Below are 20373 nucleotides of genomic sequence, written 5' to 3' on the forward strand. Positions count from 1 at the left end.
TTACCTAGCCAGACATGCTATCACGAAATCTGAGCTGAAGATTCGTTCAACATTATGCGCAGATAGCGAGAAACGTTCAATTGTCTGACATCAGTATGAGCGACATCATTTCTCGCCCGTGGAAGTGCACTGTCGAGCTCCATCTCCATCCCGTTGTAACTTGTCAGATCCACCATCAATAGCGGTTTATGTTCCTATGCCGAAAGACTTTGCCTCATGCCTAAAATCTGATGCGCTGACTGACTATGCGGAATAGGAAGCACTGCTGCGCCATGTGCAGTTATGTGAGCGATGTTCCGCGCAACCCCAGGATCGCGGCTCGGTCGGCATCGGTGAGCCTCCCGGAGGTCTGCGGTTTCCGTGGTCGCTTGCCTGCTGCGCGTCAGACGCCTAACGATTTTCTGTGCGGAGGATTGTCAATGACGCTGAGGCCTGGACAATCACGGAAGATCGACTTTGCACGGTGACTGGCGCGTAAAAGGCTTCCGCCATCAGCGATGCAATCTAAGAAGGCATTCTCCACCGGCGGATGACGGATGGTGTCTGCTACCAGTATGTCACTCTCCTCTTTATTGCCTATGGTATCGGACGGATGGTGATATGCTACTTAGCCAGCCTGATATTGGACCTTCTAAGGCAGCCCAGATGTATCGCTGATATAATTTTTGCCCTACAGCTATACATCACAGCGTTCTCCTGTACAATGTGTATTATCGAGCTCCTTGGTCATCCTGCATAAAAAGACATCCGAGAAGGAAAAGCTCGAGGCCCAGACTTACTTGGCCGTCCGCACCCATCAATTGTCGCAGCATCGCACATTGAACCCTACCTACATAACGTCTATGATTATCCACGACGTCACTCACCGCCCCTTTCCCGTGACCCAAACTGCACATCATCCAAATTCGAAACCTCCAATATTATCCTCCGAGTCAGGCCTCATGCCATGGCTCAGTCATCGCCTCCCCCCCCCCCTCCCGATATCATTCCGGTTGCCCCGCTACCGAGACCTCATCATTACTCGCACTGTTTCTGTTTCGTCTCGGCACTTCTGTACGCAACGCCCACAACCGCCCTCAACAAGCCCACCGCTCAGAATACGCGGCACCGGTACCTGGCTCCGGTCTTCGTCGCCGACTTCCGATCTCCAATACCAAATCTTGTTCCGTTCGCCGATGTGCGCTTGAGATCATGTTGACGCTCACTCCTGCGTCTGCAAGGGGCGGGCCTGGTCCTAGAGAGATGAACTTGGAGCGCGTCACGGTGACGCCGGCCGGGTACCCCTCTCAATATGATTCCGGATCCAGTATTCATTTCGAGCAAACGTTCGTACTTCAGTAGCCTGCGCTACTCTTTCAATTCATGGTGAAAGATATCTCGCCCAGGATCACAGCTCAGGCTCAGGCTCATTCTTAGTCACCGTGTGGCGCCATCGGCGAGCGCAGTAAGCTCATCGGAGAGATGGTGGCGGGCGCCGTCCGATTGCAATTCCCTTAACGCTGACCGGTTTCCTGAAGCAGGTGCCTTTTGGCGCGAGCTCATAGGTGGTTAGTGAGGCGGAGAGGGGTGGGATGAAAGTGAGTTGAGATAGGACCTGTCATGCCCCGATAGATTTGATCGAGCTATTCGGCCCGTTCTTCTCTCAGGTGTAATTGCGAAGCTGGACCGACCGCTCAGTGTGCGTGCAACCCAACCGCTCAGCCCCCTCCATTCGCATTCGAATGCGCTACATCCGCCTTGTAGCTCATCTACCTGTCCGCAATGCCGCACTTAAGTGCCGCTGTCATTCGAAATTCCAGCCACTGTAATGCAATGCAAGCTGACTGCTGCGGACTTTCGGGAAATCAGGTCGACAAACCTTCTCCGGCATTCAACGCGATGCCCTAGCCTAAATATCTGCTGCGTCATGATGACAATATTTTGGACCGTCAGGACGATCATGCCTGGCCCAATCGTTGCCGATAAGTCTCAAATCCGAGCATCGTACGCGGAGCCGCAATCACGCCTATAAATCCAAGTGTATACGAGTCCACCTTCGTCGGCGCATTAACTAGTCCGGTCGCATCGCAAATGTCCAAGAGGCGCTTCCTCTCTGACGCCAGGCCGGTAGCACCGTGGAGCGCAGCGTCTGCCACTCCACGCCCCTGGATCGGAGCGCTGCCGATATAGCGGTGGTGAGGACAGGCTGGGACCTGACGCGGATGCATACGTCAGGCCGGGAGGGAGAGGGCACGAACTCGGTGGGTAGATGCATCTGCACGTGGCGCGAGATATCTCGTCGTTCCCCGTCGGACCGATGGCTCGTTCTAGCGATGACCGCACATCAGTGATTCAATCAGTACGCAGCCGTCTGTGTCGAGTGCGGACGTTATATAGATAGCTCAGGAATGACGGATGCGGCTTGAAAAAAATCGCGGGCCTGTCACCGTCAGTGAGAGTAACTAAACGGGCATGGCTGAATGATTGCAGTGATGGTTACTACTGCGTGCTGAGCTGGGCGGTCTGTCTACTATGCCAGTTGAACTAGCGTGTACAAGCCTTTTTCACACCCTGCCACTCTGCATCATTCAGCCTCATCTCCAGGCAGCACATAAATGATCCCGTGCCCAAAATGTGTCACTGGCAGCCTTTCCTGCGATTCAGGATCTCCGGCGGCTGAGGGCTGGGTACGAGAACCCACAGATCTCCTCTTGTCGAATCTGACTAAGATAATCGCCAATCGCGCCAACGCGTCCAGCATAGAGCATTAGAACCGCCGACCGCCATCCCGCAGTGGTTCTCCCCGATTCATCTGATGTGCCGCTGCTATTCTAGGATGTTGTTGTATTTCGGCTAACGACTCGTCTAGTGACGCGAAGTCCGATAGACGATTGATGGCGGTGAGCTCGGTCTACAGTCTCCGCGTTGATTAAGTGCATTTGTTTACAATTCGCGAAGGGTGTGTGTTTGTGCGCGGCTGTGTTGGCGCAGAAGCTCCGCCTGTCACGCTAGGAGCATAGAGCGCAATAGAAATCTTCTTCACTACAAGTAGTCCAGAAAGTACCAAAGAACGCCACTTCTGATCCGTCGGGCTCGGTATGGTGAATGCTGTGCAATGCTGTGAGTCAGCATGAACGTCCCGCCTGATGCGCCCTACACGTTTGCCATGCTGACAATTATTGCCAAGCACTGGCTCGAGCTCCTCATTTAGTTCAGCGTGGGCGTCTAAGCTATAAGCTGAGATTGCGACGAGCGCTTACGAGCAGCGGGTGGCGTTCGGGCGCTAGAATGGAATGGAGAGGCTTGCTACCGGAGATCGGGTGGGAGACCGAGAATTTGCAAGTGCGTGCGCGTGAGGCGGGGGCGTGGGTTGATGCAGACGCCCTTGTGCGGTTCCTGCGTTCGGGTTGCTGCAGCGGGTGCCAGAGCGAGCTCGCTTGGAGGTGATCACTACGAAGGTTGCGAGAGACTGTGTGACCTTCGACGTACACGGGCGCCTCAGTGTTCCGAGCTCGACCAACACAATTGGCATAAGGCACGCGGGTGAGAACCGCCTCTGTTCAACACCGTCGTCGGCAAAAAGTCCTTGCGGTCCCAGCCCAGAGGTCCGCTGATGAACGCCCGTGGCCAGCGTGATGATCAGCTGCGCGTGCACTGCTGCGGAGGTTGACGGCCGCGAAAATGGACGTCAGTGGTCGGTCGTCAGTCAAGGTCTGCCGTTCGCCGCCGGTCGTCGAGCGACGTGGCGTGTCGCGCCGTAGATGTGAACGGAGAGGACCTTGAGCAATCAAATTGGCAGGATTTGAATGGCCGAGGCGAAGAGGCCGAGGGATTTGCTGCGTGGGAGGGCGGTGGACGCTCGCGGAAGCTCTCCGCGGCGCGCGCTCGCCCGGCGGGCTGTGAGTCTCCTGCCGACTGCACAAACGCCCGGGTCATATGAGCCAGCCGTCGCGATAACGAGCTCCCCCTCCCTGCATCTCGGAGGGCTGTGGTGATGTTCATGCGACGAGTTGGCGGAGTGGTGGTGTACCTGGCCCCGCCGGTGTATGATGGGAGGCAGTGTCGGCAGATGGGACGGGGAGGCCTAAGAGGTTCCCTGTTCTGGCATCCATCACCACGTGGCGCGGTTGCTGAGATTTGAGCGAAGGGCTCGGAGCGCCTCCGTGTCGTCGGACCCTTCTCCTCCTCCCTCCCTCTTTAATCTCGACCCTCCAGATTTCCCGCCCAGGGAGTCGAGGGCCTTAATACCTTCGCATCCTCCTAATCGCGCGACTATCCGCACGCTGTCCTCCCCGTCTTCCCCCTCTACCCCTACTCAGCGCTCTATTTGATAATAATCGGCCGCGCACGCTTCTGCTTTCGTTCCCCGTCGTGGTCCTTGCATGTTCTGAACCGCGCCCGGTCCGCATCTGCATTTGAATTGTCGCGGCACCTCCAGCATAACGTGAGTCACTCGCCTGTATTGTCGGCATGGCACTCACTCAGCCGCGGCGCGCCCGCCCGTCCGCAGTTATAGCATACCGACCGAAGTACTCATTACCGCATCCCACATCAAATCTACATACGCTCAGCCCTAATGGACATGGACACGTCTCCCGCATATCCGATCCAGGACCCACTGCAGCATGTTCCCATGGACTTGACATCCTCATCAGCTCCGTACTCCCACCCGCCCTCCGCATCCTCCTCAACGCACTCTTCCCCGCACCAGTTCCACCCGCGGCCGATGCAGACGACACCTGGCTTCTCGCCGCACCAGCAATACGCGCATACACGGCATCACTCACGCGTCTCCAGCGCTGGCTCTGCCACGTCTCTGCACATCTCAACCATGGCCGCTGGCTCGCATGAACACGAGCTCGACGAGCAGACCGCGCACCCCTTACGTGTCAACGGACAGTCGAGCGTCGACATGCTGGTCGAGAACGAGCAAGGTCACGAACGTGGTCAAGCCAATGGGGAGGCAGAGACTCGGAATGGAGACACGGACGCAGAAACAGACACCCGGGACAGTTCGCCTGGAGGATCATCGTCCTCCATCGTCGACGCAATGGCAGACGGACAAGGGCTCTCGCGTCCGCTGACACATCATGAGCGCGAGAACATTACACATCTCGACCGGCTAAAGTTCTTCCTCGCCACTGCGCCTTCACGTTGGTCCTCCAACCCCTCCGACCCGTCCTCCTCCCAGGCTGTCCCTCCCGGCCATCCATCCTCTCCCCACCCCGCACTCAACCGCTTCCTCTTGCCCAGCTCCGAGTTCGTCTCATGCGTGCTCTGGGGCGGCCTGTACCACATCACGGGGACGGACATCGTCCGTGCGCTCGTGTTTCGGTTTGAGGCATTTGGGAGGCCTGTGCGGAACATGAAGAAGTTTGAGGAAGGTGTATTCAGCGATCTGCGGAACCTCAAGCCGGGCGTGGATGCGTGCTTGGAGGAGCCCAAGGTGAGTTGCGTGTCCATTTGGTTAGCGTTGGGCTGGTAGAGGGATGCCTTGGGGGGTGATGAGGATGCTGCATTGGGTTGGACGGGCGCGCCGTTGAGTCTTGGCATGCCAACACCCGCACCCCTCAATCAGTGGCGTTTCCAGCGCATATATGCGCATCATAGCGACTCAGCCATGTTCCTTCCTATCGCATGGGGCAGATCGCCTGCGAGCGCGATGGTTGGTTGAGACGCGACACGAGCCGCATTCTGGGCATCATTCGCGCATATATGCATGCCGTACTTCTTGATATTGTATCCAAGCCAAGCTCCAGTGGATTGCTGACCAATTTACCCAACTCAGTCGCCATTCCTGGACTTGCTCTTCAAGTACCAATGTATCCGCACGCAGAAAAAGCAGAAGGTGTTCTACTGGTGCGTTCCTTCAAATTCATGAGCGCGCGTCCACTTATCGCCCATTTGCAGGTTCTCCGTCCCGCATGACCGGCTCTTCCTCGATGCGCTTGAGCGTGACCTCAAACGCGAGAAGATGGGTCTTGAGCCGACGACCGTCGTCACGGGCGAGCCCGCGCTGTCATTCACGTACGACCCGAAGCGCTCGCTGTATGAGCAGTTCAGCAAGGTTCAGAATGACGGCGAGGGCGAGCTCGAGGCCGCCGTGCGCGTCGCGGAGGAGGGCTCGGAGGGCCAGTCGCAGTCAGAGAGTGAGGGCGAGAAGGGCAAGGAGAAGGAGCGGCCAAAGAAGGCAACGGGTCCGAACTCGCCGTTCTTCTCGATGTTCTCACTCTTCGAGGGCTCGCCGACGTACAAGCAGCGGAGAAAGAAGGTCGGCCGACATCCAAGCTCATCTGCCGTACGGCGCTACGGACCTGGAAGTGGGAACGGGACGATGACGGGCGAGATGTACGTGGATGAATACGGCCAGGCGTTTCCGCTATCTGCCCCGCAACCTTTCGGGTCGATGTCAATACCCTCGCGAGTGCCGGAACCGCAGCTGGACAGATTCGGACGGGATATAACGCGCATGAGCGCGGCGGAGATGTTCAATAAGCAGGCGCAGGGCGACTTTGGCGGACAGAGCAATCCGGATCTGGTTGCGAGCCAGAAGGAGCGGCAGCGGCGGGCGATTGAAGCGCAGTTGGTGGCACAAGGGCAGTTTGGAGGCCTCTCGAGGGCACCGAGTGTCCAGCCGGGTCCGTCGCAGTTTGCCCCAGGAAATGCGAGTGCGAATGGGAGCATGCAAGCATCGTTGTTGATGCAGGGCACATCATCGCCGGCGGGGAGCCCGATGGTCGTGGCACAGCAGTTGTATCAGCCTTCGCCTATGCAGCACCGTCCGAACCTCGAAGCTCGGCATACACTGCCATCGTCCACGCATACGTCGATGTCTTACCAGCAGCAGCCTGCCCTTCGACCAGACTCGACCGCTTTCCCGCATGCAAACGTTTCATTCCCTAACGGATGGCCGCCATCTGCGCCCGCTGCAAGACCCACCGCGGCGCCGGCGCAGCGCTCGACGAAGGCGTTCGTCTGCCCGCTGTACTTGTGCGGGCGGATGTTCAAGCGGATGGAGCACCTGAAGCGGCACCTGCGCACGCACACGCTCGAACGGCCGTACCAATGCCAGCACTGCTCGAAGCGCTTCTCGCGCTCGGACAACCTCAATCAGCATATGCGTACGCACATGCGCGTCGGGTCGGATGGCGCGATGGTGCTCGTCCTCCCTGAGAGCGGTTCGAATGGCGTGTCGGACGCGGAGAGCGAGGAGGTGGACGAGCTCGAGGGCGACGATGCCGCCGCGTGGGAGATGCACGGCGTCGCTGGTGAATACATCAACGGCGTGGGCCAGATCGGGAACGTGCAGATGTACGAGGTGGAGGTGCAGGGGCCGGTGCAGGAGGTACAAGGCGACGAGGAGGGACTCGTGATGCCCACGGGCCCGGTCAACCCCGCGGCGACGGCGACGGCGATGGACACCGCCGGGGAGGAGGGCCACAGCCAGGGCCAGGACGCGTATTACACCGCGGAGTCGATGGCGCAGATGACGCGCGATTCTCCTGAGCAGCATGGCGCATATGGGACCATGAGCACGCATTCCTCCCCGGGTGGGCAGTGGACGACGATCCTGCGGCCCGAGTCGAGCATGAGCGTGTCGTCGTATGCGGCGGCGCCTTCGCAATCCCAGCAGCACGTCCGGATGGGCTCGGTGTACGGGTCTTCGAGCGAGTACGTCACTTCGATATCGGCGCCGTCGCACAAGGCAACGTTCGACCATGCGACGCTGTACCCTCAGGATCTGGAGCTGACTGGCCCGGGACCGATCAGAAGGCATCGGAGCGCGACGCCTTCAGTGCCGAAGTTTGGCGAGGCGATCAGGAGGCCGTTCTCTGCGGCCTTGTCGGACCATGGCACGGCCAATGTTGCGGGGCAGCGCTCGTTCCATCCGTATGCTGTCTCTGGGCACTATTCAGCGGAATCGAGTCCGATGGCGTACAGCATGCAGCTGGCGCAGAACCCGAACGGCCAGATGGCTGCTTCGGCAAGTCGGTCGCATTCGCGCTCGAGTTCGGGCAGCCATTTGCAGGACCAGATGGCGCAGATGGTCACGTACGGCCAGCAGCAGCAGGGCGCTGTGCAGGATCAAGCCATGTACATCGCACACAACGCGTCCGCGATCCCGTCATTCGCTCCGACATCAGATACGACGCCGATGCAGTACGCTCCGACGGACTCGTACGAGCTCGTCAACACGATGCAAACGGGAGGAACCTTCCAGCAGAACATGTCCGTCTACGAGTCGTATGCGATGGCGAATCCTCAGACCGCCCAATTTAGCGGCACACACCATTATGGCGCGGAGACCTATCCATCTCTCGCGTCCGGAAATCCTCATCAGGTCCTGATGTGACCTTTTTCTCAATCTACACTAGACGTACTCATAATCTACTCTAATTTTGCCAAACGCACTAATTTCGCCCTCGCAAGGTTCGGACTCGTTGTATCTAGTAATCGCTATCGTTAACCTCTTGCTGCAAAATACGGATACGGGCGGTCCACCGTTGTTTAACATGTTCTCGCCCTTCCCTTTACTTATCGAATTTCGCGTAATTATCCCCGCTAGTCGGGATATCCTGTTTCGTTCGACGACGCTACCGCCAACTGTCTTATACTGTGCCAAAGCCAAAGATGTCTGTACGATATATCTGCTCAATCGCATCGCGGTTCCGGTACACATTGACATACTCCGTCGTAGCGTCCCCAACCCCCTCTTCGCTTGTATAGCTACATTGATTGTGCAATACTGTTCGCGTACTCAACTGCCCGTCAGGTTACCTACTCGTAGTACGTAGTACGGTATCGATACATTAATATACGCTACTAATTCAAACACACGCCTTCTGCAAGCTCAATCTTCTTGACCGTCCCAGACGTAGTCACGAAATATGTTAGGCCAGTACCTCACCTCCCCGCTGCCTTCGCTCGCCCAGCCGCGCCATGCTCCAGCAGTGTTTGCAGTGACATTGACGCCAGAGCCGCCTTCGTCTCTGCAGATGAAGGAGTCGCCCTCTGCGTCGTTCACCATCTCTTGAGTCAGTCCAATAGGTAAGCCCTCTTCCTGTGCAATCTCAACTACTGTTTTCGGTCCATCTGCGGTAAGGGTGTCAGCGCTTCCGGAAATGGTGACATTCGTCGCTGCTACGTACGAGATTTCAGGTTATTATCGAGACGAGCGTTGAATTCGAGGAGCGCGTATTCTGGTATATGGAGCACGGAAAAGCCTGATGCGCGGAAAGTCCGCATGCATATGGGTGGGGATGTGTACGTTTGCAACCTAGGCACCACCTCTAAGAACGTGGATGGTGGAATAAGCGCTATTCACACATGGTGAGCAGTCGACCAACGTAACGATGGGCTAAAGACGTACCAACGCCTCTCGCGCGATTCCACCCTCCCCAGACTTCATCAAGACCAATGATGCCCCGCTTGCGCATCATTCCTTCTCGGCTCCCTGGTCCATCATCGCCTTGCAAAACTTGTGCCAATTCTTTCGCGAGCTCCTCCATCCACTTTTGCTCGTCCTTAATCATATCCAGCGTTACTGGTGCGTTAGTCATCTGTAACCCAAGCTGGGCGAGCGACGAGCGTATGAAGGTCGCTTCTTCAGGCTCCACAGCCTGCGTGATCATGGTCATCCCGCCATCGATGCTGGTCACGGCGCCTGCGGTGGCAGTCGGAGCCACTGGCGTCGACGAAGAGGCTGCAGTCAATCGTTCGTTGAGATCTTGAGCGAGCTTCACCATGTCTTTCCACTTGACCATAAGCGCCTCGAGGTCTTTGAGAGCATTTTCCATGTCCGTCTGTGTAGTCGCGGCAGTCGTCTCGACGGAGCGTAAAATACCATCTACATTCGTAACATTAGGCGAGAAGCGCTATGAGGGCCACTACCTGAAAACTCACTGATCCCTGAGAAGGCAGCAGACGGAGTCGCCGCCGATGCAGCGTTCGTAGACCCAACGGTCTTCTTGAGACTTTTTATCTATGTGAGAAAAGATAAACTACTTGAGTCTGAAAGAGCGAAAAGCGAATGCGTCACACATACCTCCCAGCCTTTTCCAAGCAAGCTCCTCTTCAGGACCGCGTAGAAGGCCTTGTCTCCTCCTTTCCGGAAACTAAGCCTGATCATCCTCGTTTCAGGACTATCTGAGCCGTCGTGATCCCTTGGAGTGGCTGGGCGAGAGGCTGGTGCAGACTTAGCATGCGGGTGATAGCCTAGTTGCACGGATGGTTGGGGCCTGGGTAATGGCGAGCCACACATCTCACATCGAGTCAAGTCAGGATGGTTCAAAAAGGTACACACGACGCATGCCACCTCTTGGCTGCCATCCTGCAGAAGATGGGGAGGTATGGGTGACGATGAGGACGATGATGTGAGTTGCGACAAGTCGACTGAAGATGAGGGTAGAGACAAGGATAGATGATATGGACTTGAGGATGCGTTACTGGGCCCATCCGCTGAAGACTGAGTAGATGGGCGGGGAACCCCGCAAAGGCCGCATATACGCGAAGCGGCAGGACTTAGGCCTGGAGGATTCCGATAATTGCACACATCGCAAGTCCATGACTTGAACGCCGGGTCGTCTACCGCGCCATCATATGCTCCCATCGGCGCATCAGCCGACGAACTTGACCGGAGCGGATATAGATATAGGGTGACCTTTGGAGAACTAGTGAAGAGACCAGCATAGTATTCCGTCTTCTGGACATGCGCCAGATCTAGCTCGAAGGATCGTGTCTCGGGATGAGCGGCGTCGATGTAGAAGAGGCGGTGAGTCGTCACGTAGATTGTACCGGACTGATGCGGAGCAGACTTTTCGGTGCTAGAATTATAGAGAATTAAGAGCTGAATGAGAACAATCTGATGAGTGAAGCAGATGCCCTCGCGAAAATAATCGTATGATAAAGAAAGAGCTCCGTCTATCGAGCTCCTCAACTCAAAGGATCGGATGGGAATGATTGCAACGAATAGGTTGACGTACCCATCATATATCCCCACTCCTTCCCGCGATGCAAGCGACTCCTCGTCTGGGTAAAGTAGTGCAGGAACCGGGATGGTTCCATCAACGCTTCTCGAGTACCGCCTCAGACTCATATCGGTACGTCGTGTGCGCAACGAATTCAGAAGAGAAAGTAATCGCTTTGATCAACGTTCCACGCAAAGCTCTCAGATACCCAGATGTCTCTTCAGAACAAACTTGTAAAGCAGCACGAGTTACAAAGAACCGGACAAAGATGAGCTCGTGCTGGGTCCAAGAGAAAGTGAAGCAGAACAGACAGTCTCTCCAAAGGCGTTCTGCTCTAGCGAAAGCTGATAAGCTGTTTGAGTTCAAGGAACATGCTATGGGTGTAGTATAAAGAGATGAGAGACTGGAGTCATCGAGTAGTTGTGAGAGATGGTGGCCGCGCGAGCAACAGACTGCGTAGACGCCCGTCAGGATCAGTTAAATGCAATGCACATTCGAAGTTACACTTCTAGTAATACATCATAAACTAATGTTGCGTAGAGTAATACATTAATGTTGCACAACCAGTGTCTGAAGAGATTCCAGTGTCCGCGTGAAGTTCGAGGTCGTAGGTGCGTCAAATTGACAATGGTGTGACTATGCCATTGCTGGCAGGTCTTCCTTCGGGCGCAGGTCCGTGAAGAGAACGTGATGTCCAAGAAGAATGAGGTCCAAAGAAACATTGATAAGAAGGAAGGTGCAGGGATTGCAGTCGCCGGTCATGTTGGAGTGATGGGAGTGTCCAAGCATATCGTGGAACAAGGGTCACTGACGCGACATCTTAATGACTACGATGTCGCATTCAGTCACTCATCCGACATCCTGTGCTATGAATCATCCGCCGTCACTGTCGTTGAGCAGGCGTCAGTTCTGGAACAAACATGAAAGAGGACCGACCAGCGTACCGATTTCAACTTCCACGATATTCCTCGCAGCAAGAAGCGGGAATCGGGAGAGGATCTCAACGCGGCAAGCACTCGCGAAGGCGATATCGAAGTTCCCGACAACCTGGAACACGACCCTTTCCAGCTTCTTAAACTGGGGTAAACACAGTGCGATGTCAATCTTGTCGCAGTGATAATGTTTGAGCTTCAGCGGTTTCGGGAGCGGGGGCCAACGGACGGTCACGTCCGAAATCAAGGATGAGGAGATCGATGGCAGGAATTCGCTGGCCCAGTCATTTCCGCCATCAAAGTCAAGCTGTAGCGTCGACAACCGTGTATTGTGCACCAAGCGAGGCAAGTGCCCATCCCACGGTGATATGAGCTTGTTTTGCGATCGCAGACCGCTTGATGGCGGAAGGCCTATTGCGAACCGCCGAAGGGATGATCCCGCCGTCTCCAGCAGCCTGTTGACGTGCTCGACCTCCTGCGATCCAAGGAAGTAAGTCGACAGGCTTTGAAGATCGGCAATGGATGCGATTGCAAGTAGGAAGTCAGCCAACTCTGCTGACCAATTCATTTGGCGCATGGAGAGATGATTTAGTGGAAGACGACCGTCGTGCTCCTTGAGTAACGCCGGATCATACGTCTTCTTCAACCAATCCACCATCCAACACGAAAGACTGGTAAGCCTCGGTAGTGCGCAAACAAGCATGACGTAATCGCCAAACGTCGGAAATTGGATTCGATGAATTTCCAGGGTGGTGATGCTGGAGAACCGCGAGAACGCACAGAAGAAGTCTGGATGTACGTATGGGTAGTAGTCGCGGCGGATGTCGATGCGGAGACGATTCACATTCGGCAGCTGCCCTCCGAGGGTGAAGGGAAATGACCCGAAGAGCTGCGATTGCATGTGATAGGGAACCACAAACAGCTCCCTGACTATCCTACCGAGGCGTGGTTCTGCCTCCACCATACTCGACAATTGAGTGAGGTGCTCCTGGCGACGTAGCTGAATACTGTAGAAGAGATTGTGTCGACTCCTGTGCAGCCATGCCTTGCATGTCAGGGAGCATGCAAACAAGGCTTGACGATCGGGCCACACAAAGTCGATGATGAGCTCGAAGATCTCCAGGGGGAAGGATGGTCCCGCCTGTAGCTGGGTACAGTCGTCTGGACCATTCAGCTTTGAGTGATGACGCTTGCGCTTGAACATACGCGCAAGGCGCCGCAGGACCTTGTTCGACTTGAATTTTCGTCCCATGCTTGAAGGAGAATGCATGAGGACGCCGTCAACTAATCGAGAATGTGACTCAGCAACGGATATACAAAGTGCGTTGCGCCACCTACCGTTAGCAACGGACGTTTAGAGGGTCGCCACGCGCTAGATATCAAGCGAGATAATTATATGTAGTTCGGGCTCTGCAGAACTTTATCAAGGACTTTTGGTAGGTGCAGTACCTGTTCACGCCTTACGCCGCTGATATATTAGCGCCCGAGACTGTCGGACGCCACGCGCTAGTAGGATCATGGGATCGTCAACGCTGTGACCACTACTTTAGAGAACGGAGAAAACGAACCTTACTAGCTTCAATTGTCCGTGAGTCCAGCTGGTGCAGTTATATCCACAAGAGGCACGTCGAGTGAAGCCAAGCGAGAAGATCACGGAGTGCCTGGCAGGTGAAACGGCCGAGCGCGGATTGTCTAATCCTAGTTCTCCCTGTGAATAACCCACCAAACGAAGTCACGCAGAGACAGGAGATGACAACAACTGACTAAATACTAGAGCATGTGCGGCATTTGTGCGGTACGATCTGTCCCCGGAGGGTCAAAGCGAGTAAGGGCGGTACTGCGCCCAGTCGCCTTGTGGAGATATGGGTGGGCTAGGAGCGCCTCGACGTGCCGACAGCCGCCCGGGAATCAAGTAGAGAAGGCAGTGCGGGAAGTCACGGATGCCGTCTGCGATAGACGGCTGATGCGAATCAAGGCTTCTCACTGCGACGGTGCATATTTGAAGAGGAGAAGTTACTATGAATGTACTACAGCCATACCGACCAACGTACGTAGCCATGCAACCGCCGTCAACAGCTCCATCGGCCACACCGTTTAGCAGCTTGTGAGCGGCCCAATAACCCCTGCGTGGTGACACGCCCGTACCTTCAGGGAGGTATACTTGACAATTATTACCTTAGGCCATGGAGACGACAGGCGGGACACCGCGGAAGGACCGGGAAGCGAGATGGCATTTCAGTAATAGAATGCAGGCGAGCCCACCGGAGGCCACAGCGAGTATGAGAATGCTGTGCACACAAAAGGGGGCTGTGCATTCAAGATATAATGCATGCGACATCAAAAAATTGCGCGGAGAAAATTGCAAGTGCCAAGCCATGATCACAGGTAAAAGTCTGCTTGCAGAATGAGAGTTGCGAAGGTCACGTACACGACTCTGAGACAAAGTGCTGAGACAAAGTGTGGCGCCCACCTTGCTTGGGGCAAGGCTGAGTGAGCTTTTCGGCCGCGTCATCCTCTAAGAGTTCCAAGAGGAACGGCGCACGCTCTCTCCGCCGGGTAGACACGGCATCATGAAAAAGGTGCACGGAAGCAGCTGTGATGTAAAAATAGCTTTATTTCCCACCTACAGAAGACGAATGCGCACGATCAAATGCTGTCGAGACAGTATTTGAAAGCGAGTGGAGTGGATGCCGAGTGTGCCATCGAGGCGGTGATTCAGTGCCATAGTACAGCTCACTTCCGCGGATATTGACATTCATCATGATCGGCTGTCAAAGTAGGAGCAAATTGACATGAGCCACAGAGTGAAAAGAAATTCTGACGAGATTCACAGTTGTGGGCATGCATCAGCGTCGAGTGTCTTGCGTCAATACGCAATACGACAGTCAGTGCTGCAAGCTGTGCTGTTGCGTTCATATGCGGCCCCCTTTGATAAACGTCAGTCTAGTGGCAGTGAATGAAAAGATGGGCTTCGACCTTCTGTATATTCCTAGATGGGAGCAATGGCACTAGAAGCAAATGGAGAAAAGCACGCGCGTCGGACGTTCGTCCAGTGACGTGCGTGCGTTAAATGCAGTGAGAAAAGAACAAGCTTGACGTGGCTCTCCACGGTTGAAATGCTCACCAGAATTTACGCTTCGGTGCTTCATATCATCGGACTCCAATACTACAGCACGCTTCGTTTCACCTCGTGTTGCGAGCCGTCGGGAATGAACCTTTCGGAGCATATCGCAAGGCAAGCACTGGGGGTGCGAACTTCTGAATATCTGCAAGGCGCCGTTGTAGCTAAAACAAAATTTTAAAAAAGCAACAGCGACGCAACAGGCAAGTTGCGATAAGACGAGTCGACATCTATCCTCCGTTGGTCGAGCAACAAGACAAGCAGAGCTACCCCAGTCTAGGCCGGAGAGCGTCAATAGAAGCCTTCCATTGCCAAGGTGGAAGGGGGGAGTGTATACGGCATTCCGAGCGAGATGGAGAGAACACACCTCTCAGTCACACTCTCCGTGTCAACGAGCTGCCACTGACTTGTATACACAGCTTTCGGGATATATAAGCACTGCCCAGGAAGAAAGACAATGGATCCCACGGAGCTGAGGTTTAAACGAAAAGCCATTAACCGGTTATTCCACTATTAGGACCGTTGTGAATCAAAAGCGGCGGCCTTCAACCAGCAAGTCTTAGTCCATCGAGAGGCCGCAGAAACACTGACCAAAATCGAGTATGCACAGTCCCAACATTTTGCCAAGCTGAAGCTAGAAGTAAAATAAAATGAAGTCGTGAAGACTAGTGCCATGTCACCGGCGTGACAAATGCGTAACGTCACACATTTGCGTCACATATGATGCGGCCACAACGCGGTTTAGTTCAACAATGTTCAATATTCAATGTTCAACCGCTTACTTGGGGGTGTCGGCGCTGCATCCGCACGCCCGGGTCCGAATGACCACGAGGATGTTCCCACAGGGGAGAATGGATAACTCAGTTCATTTATGGTAGCAGGAAAGATACAAAAATTCAGATCGAGTAGGACGGAAGGGCAGAGTAGTTTACAATTACATAACACTCGATGTACAACAGTTGGCATCAGCAAAACTAAGCCAGGAACCTCCCAATCACAACGGGGAACGATTTCTGCATTTCTTGTAGACTAACCAGCTTACAGGCAACAACATCTGTCACCTCGAGTACATGTGAGGCCACGAACTCATACAACGTAGCGAAACAACAACTATCACATACTATTATAATGTAGAAGAGAATGTACCACAGCATCCACATTACGATTGACATGTTTCAGACTCATGCCATGCACTTCGATGAGTTTAGTAATGGTGACTAGTTCTAGTTGAGTGTGCCAAAGTTTCCACCCATCCTTATGCACCATGTCAATGTTCTTGAAGTGAGTGTATCGTGTACAGGAGACGAGTATCAGCGGAAAACGGAGCAGAAATGCACGCTAACTCACACACCATAAAAACATTGGAGCATCGCAGACCAACTCCCTCAGACAATAGAGACACACTGTTGAACGCGACAGACATGCGGGCGATACGCTGCCTTTCACACTAAAAAAGCAGTTGCAGGCATCGCTGCGTGACAAACAACCACACAACAAAAAGCGAGAGACAGACAACATCAACAAAGTCAAGCAGTCACAATAGCAGTAAACAGCAGCCACGTATGAACACATGCGGATGCCAGCAGAACAGGGATCAATCGCCACAAGCACACTGAAACATTCGGGGCACTCACGCAGCCACAAGCATGGGAAACGGGCAACGAGGGTCATGATAATGTAAGCACATGCTCTGCAATAGCTCGCTATAACCTGAATGACTAGGGTCATTCGGAACTACTAAAGTTGAACATTGAAGCTTGAAGACTAGCCTCATGGAAAAATATGCTGCAAATAATTCTTATCGTATGTGCTGTCTGTTCGGTGTTGTCTCTAGACTGAGTCTACTGAGCTGGATCATGAATGGAACCCTCTATTGGTATGGAGAACTGCATCATGGCTGACGACCCCACGAACTCATCTGAGATCGGGAGATCAAAGTTTCCATATGGGCTGGAATGCTGAGTACCAGATTGTTGGCATCATCCAGAACCGTGAATATTTGGAAAATGACTGGAGCAAAGTCATCAATCCATGAAGGCCGCCAACGAAGTGCATGAATATGGATTAGGCATGGCTATACCATGGCTTGAAAGAAATAGAGCAGTTGATGATGCAAGGCCTGTGCAAAACGTAGTTGAACTCCAAGACGGAACTGTGCTCAATGCCGACAAGCTCTCAGGAGAGGAAAAAATAGACCTGCTCTGGACGTGTAACTGTGCACTTCGGGGCCGAGGTCCTCATGTGCTGTATGACTGTCTATCCTTACGATACAAAACCATGGATAGGCATTCATCGTGCCCCTCATCAATTTCACGGAGCAGTACAAAACGATAATGTCGAGGTCATTTGTGATGTAAGTGCATTGTGATGTCATGCAACGAGTGGCATCTGATAACTTTTTAGAGAAAGCAAACTGCTTTCGGAGTACTGATCGCGACTAGGAATGAATTCTGGGTATGTACAGCCTCCCACTCTATATCTCAATTTGTGTAATGTAGGCTCATGAGATAAATACAGTTTTTTTTTGGTACATTTATTTGTAGACCACGCTATGCGCGGTGGTAGGGATAGATACAAAGGTGTTCCAGACAATGAAGTGTCGATGCCGGGGTGGTGAACATTAGGGAGAGGAGCCACTAGGGCAAGAGAATGGGTAACCTATCCAGGATCAGGTGGAGCCAGTGAGGCCACCGTGAAAGAAGTCATAACAGAAATAAAGGAAGCAAGCCGCTGAATGCCCTGTGGGTGGGTCCAGAGGCAGCAGAGGTCCAGCGGGGTCGGGTTCGGGTTGCGAAGGAGCAGGTGCCGTGCATGTGCATGGATAGGGCAGCGCAGCATGACATGTTCACGAGTGCTGGGGGTGGTGAGATCGCACCGACAGGGGGCGCTGTGAAAGTAGAGAGCAGGTCCTCCAGTACCAAACATGGAGGAGAAGTAAGGGGCGACATAGCCCTTGCCGGTGAGGGCTTGGGTCAGGTGGGCTTCAACATCGCGCTCATAGTATTTAGAAGTAAAAATGGGATACAGCTTCTGAGACGGCAGAGACCGCCAGGCAGAACGGAGTGCAGTGGAACGATCAGTGAAATGGTACTCGCATTGCCAGGAGGTGGTCGCTCGCTCACGTGCCCAGCACCTGACCCACGTAAGGGTGGGCAGGACACCATCAGGATGGGACGTGCCTGCCTTGGCTAAGCAGTCTGCCACTTCATTTTCCAGTACACCACGGTGGCCAGGGACCCATAGCAGAGAAAGTTTCAAAAGAGGATAGCACACCATGAGAGGGGTGAGAAGTGCTCAGAAGCGAATGGAGAAAGGTTGGCCGCTATGCGGGCACAGCGACAAAATGTTTGAAAGTGCAGAGCAGTTGTCCGCACAGAGATAGAGATGATGGATATGAGGGTAGGTCTCCAGAAAACTGGCAAAGTGGCTGGAGACCGCCATTATTGCGAATAGTTCTGAATCGTAGACCTCTGTGTGGTGGCTGAGGCCCTATGCCTGCTCATATTTCACAGCCCTCTGGTGGATGATACATGCACCTGCACCTGCTCTCTGATGACGTGGTGCCGCTTCAGGTGTGTTGACCTGGGAACTGTCAGTGAAGACCCACAGGTCATCAGGGGATGGGATAGAAGAATGGAGAAGGGAAAAAAAGAAATCATTAAGGTAAGAGGTGAAGCCCTCCTTCATTGGGACCGGTATGATGAGCTCGATCCATGCACCCCAGGGATGGGTCGCCTCCCACGGCAGCTGCAGTCATGGGTCTAGGCGGGCAGCCTGGGCAGGGAGGTCCTATTCGAGGATGCTGACCACAGTGATTGCCTGGTGAATGGGAATGGTGGGGTTGAGTAAGGAGAAATTGGGCAGGTGGTGGGTGCAGTTGGCCGCCAGGCAGTGCAACACTGGGTGGTTGAGTGGGAGGGTGAGCAGCCGAGCAGTGGTGAGGCTGCTCAGTTCGTCAAGCTGCTGTCTCATGGGTAGGACACTGGAGATAAGGTTCAAAGCGACCTGGGGTGTGGACCGCCAGACGTCGAGGAACCATCTCAGGGCAGCAGTTTGTACCTGTTGGAGGGGCTGAAAGAGTGAGCGTGGCTCCCGGGGATTGTACCACACAGGGCTTTCAAAGGTCAAAACAGGAAGGATGGTGGTAAGGTATAGAAGATGGGCTTGTGCCACCGTCATGCCCCGTTGGGTAAGGCTCCAACATTTCTATCTATATACTATGTTAAATAGTTTTAACTGCTTACTATATCTGTTTATTTACAGATTGGGCTGTATATAGTAAATAGATGTTTATATATAGTATAAATAGTTTAATGATGACATGAGGCTATTGAGTGCACGATTGATAGATTTGACAGTGCAACAGTGAGCCAATTGAAAGTCATAGTGTTTGATAGAAGCCACCACTGACAGTTGATCATCATATAGACTCATGAACATGAGTTTCTTGTTATTTTTTGTATGACATGAGATTTTCTTGTCATTCGTGGTGCAAGTGTTGAAGTTGAATGCTTGTTTTCTGCTCACTATCATGTGTGTGTTGATGCACCCAGCTCCTTAAGGGTCCCAACAATCACAGAGGCTGCTCACAGGTGAGTAGAACTCCACTAAGAGATAGGACAAAAAAACTATATAAACTTTATATAAACTGTTTATACTACATATATACCAACTGTTTACTATATACTATTTATGTACACCTCAGGAGTGTAAATAGTATAAATAGTTGGAGCCTTACCGTTGAGTGTTGGCGAGCATGCAGAAAGCGACTACATGAGAGGTGGCGCACGAGGTCATCACTCTGATGTGATGGGTGAATTGGAGGTGGCGGTCATACCAAATGCCAAGCCAGCGAAGGTACATCGCAGGCCAGATGATGACCTCCTGCCCTTGCCATTGGATGATAAGGACGGGGTTGATGTGCAAGGAGTGATGCAGGGAGGTAAAGTGAACCATCTTGGTTTTGGCCATGCCAATGGTGAGCCCGAGACGGGTAAGGGTATTACCAATGTAAGGCAGGGTATGCGCAATGATAGCTGCATTTTTGTTTAGAGAAGGAGAGACAATAAGGAGCACGAAGTCATCGACGTATCCCGCAGTGGCCTGCTGGGGATGGACGAAAGGATTAAGACCGGTGTAGAGTGAAGAAGAATAGACAGATGAAAGAATGGGGGATAAGGACGAGCCTGTGGGATGCTCAGGGCAGCAACTGGGTATGCCGGACTGTTATGAAGCGTTCCCTGCTAGAACGTTCAGAACCACGTGTGCTTTCTCACACATACTAGTCCACAACATGGACAGAGACCTAAATATACCTAACATCTCCAATAGTCAGGCAGACTATTAGCAGGGTTTATAGTGTGGTCAAGCCTAG

General features: G+C 53.6%; 7 protein-coding genes across 7 annotated transcripts; 2 read left to right on the forward strand and 5 right to left on the reverse strand.

The window, feature by feature from the left end:
* Window positions 1-946: 946 nt before the first annotated feature.
* LAESUDRAFT_764677 (uncharacterized protein) lies at window positions 947-1341 on the forward strand (the record flags this gene model as incomplete). The annotated part of the gene is made up of 2 exons (XM_040913483.1): window positions 947-1167; window positions 1221-1341. The coding sequence occupies 2 exons, from the start codon at window positions 947-949 to the stop codon at window positions 1339-1341; spliced, it is 342 nt and encodes a 113-aa protein (XP_040758139.1).
* A 1483-nt stretch (window positions 1342-2824) lies between these two features.
* Window positions 2825-3596, reverse strand: LAESUDRAFT_557241 (uncharacterized protein). Its single transcript, XM_040902938.1, has 3 exons — window positions 3469-3596; window positions 3240-3415; window positions 2825-3181 (listed from the first exon to the last, which is right to left on the reverse strand). Exons 1-3 carry the CDS (start codon window positions 3509-3511, stop codon window positions 2909-2911), a joined length of 492 nt encoding a protein of 163 aa, XP_040758140.1. The 5' UTR covers window positions 3512-3596; the 3' UTR covers window positions 2825-2908.
* Window positions 3597-4235: 639 nt separating this feature from the next.
* On the forward strand, window positions 4236-8412 carry LAESUDRAFT_556844 (uncharacterized protein). Its single transcript, XM_040902936.1, has 4 exons — window positions 4236-4423; window positions 4490-5425; window positions 5768-5838; window positions 5890-8412. The coding sequence occupies exons 2-4, from the start codon at window positions 4556-4558 to the stop codon at window positions 8330-8332; spliced, it is 3384 nt and encodes a 1127-aa protein (XP_040758141.1). The 5' UTR covers window positions 4236-4423; window positions 4490-4555; the 3' UTR covers window positions 8333-8412.
* A 418-nt stretch (window positions 8413-8830) lies between these two features.
* On the reverse strand, window positions 8831-11074 carry LAESUDRAFT_666244 (uncharacterized protein; the record flags this gene model as incomplete). Its single annotated transcript, XM_040905241.1, has 6 exons — window positions 8831-9072; window positions 9129-9296; window positions 9350-9826; window positions 9883-9961; window positions 10025-10802; window positions 10962-11074. 6 exons carry the CDS (start codon window positions 11072-11074, stop codon window positions 8831-8833), a joined length of 1857 nt encoding a protein of 618 aa, XP_040758142.1.
* Window positions 11075-11812: 738 nt separating this feature from the next.
* Window positions 11813-13130, reverse strand: LAESUDRAFT_764680 (uncharacterized protein; the record flags this gene model as incomplete). The annotated part of the gene is made up of 2 exons (XM_040913484.1): window positions 11813-11832; window positions 11891-13130. The coding sequence occupies 2 exons, from the start codon at window positions 13128-13130 to the stop codon at window positions 11813-11815; spliced, it is 1260 nt and encodes a 419-aa protein (XP_040758143.1).
* An 863-nt stretch (window positions 13131-13993) lies between these two features.
* On the reverse strand, window positions 13994-14723 carry LAESUDRAFT_557194 (uncharacterized protein). Its single transcript, XM_040902937.1, has 2 exons — window positions 14710-14723; window positions 13994-14646 (listed from the first exon to the last, which is right to left on the reverse strand). Exon 2 carries the CDS (start codon window positions 14388-14390, stop codon window positions 14055-14057), a length of 336 nt encoding a protein of 111 aa, XP_040758144.1. The 5' UTR covers window positions 14391-14646; window positions 14710-14723; the 3' UTR covers window positions 13994-14054.
* Window positions 14724-19100: 4377 nt separating this feature from the next.
* Window positions 19101-20075, reverse strand: LAESUDRAFT_634600 (uncharacterized protein; the record flags this gene model as incomplete). The annotated part of the gene is made up of 2 exons (XM_040903440.1): window positions 19101-19194; window positions 19738-20075. Coding segments are annotated over 2 exons (432 nt in total), but the record flags the coding sequence as incomplete, so codon positions are not given.
* Window positions 20076-20373: the final 298 nt, after the last annotated feature.

The sequence above is a fragment of the Laetiporus sulphureus genome (assembly GCF_001632365.1).
Source record: "Laetiporus sulphureus 93-53 unplaced genomic scaffold LAESUscaffold_83, whole genome shotgun sequence".
Lineage (NCBI taxonomy): Eukaryota > Fungi > Basidiomycota > Agaricomycetes > Polyporales > Laetiporaceae > Laetiporus > Laetiporus sulphureus.

Bases quoted from the DNA above. Each gene is read 5' to 3' on its own strand.
- LAESUDRAFT_557241 (XM_040902938.1), bottom strand. From the start codon at position 3,511: ATGCCAATTGTGTTGGTCGAGCTCGGAACACTGAGGCGCCCGT. The intron at 3,416-3,468 runs GTACGTCGAAGG...ATCACCTCCAAG, and splicing joins CGGAACACTGAGGCGCCCGT to CGAGCTCGCTCTGGCACCCG. The intron at 3,182-3,239 runs GTAAGCGCTCGT...GAACTAAATGAG, and splicing joins CCGAACGCCACCCGCTGCTC to GAGCTCGAGCCAGTGCTTGG.
- LAESUDRAFT_556844 (XM_040902936.1), top strand. From the start codon at position 4,556: ATGGACATGGACACGTCTCCCGCATATCCGATCCAGGACCCACTGCAG. The intron at 5,426-5,767 runs GTGAGTTGCGTG...TACCCAACTCAG, and splicing joins CGTGCTTGGAGGAGCCCAAG to TCGCCATTCCTGGACTTGCT. The intron at 5,839-5,889 runs GTGCGTTCCTTC...GCCCATTTGCAG, and splicing joins AAGCAGAAGGTGTTCTACTG to GTTCTCCGTCCCGCATGACC.
- LAESUDRAFT_557194 (XM_040902937.1), bottom strand. From the start codon at position 14,390: ATGACGCGGCCGAAAAGCTCACTCAGCCTTGCCCCAAGCAAGGTGGGC.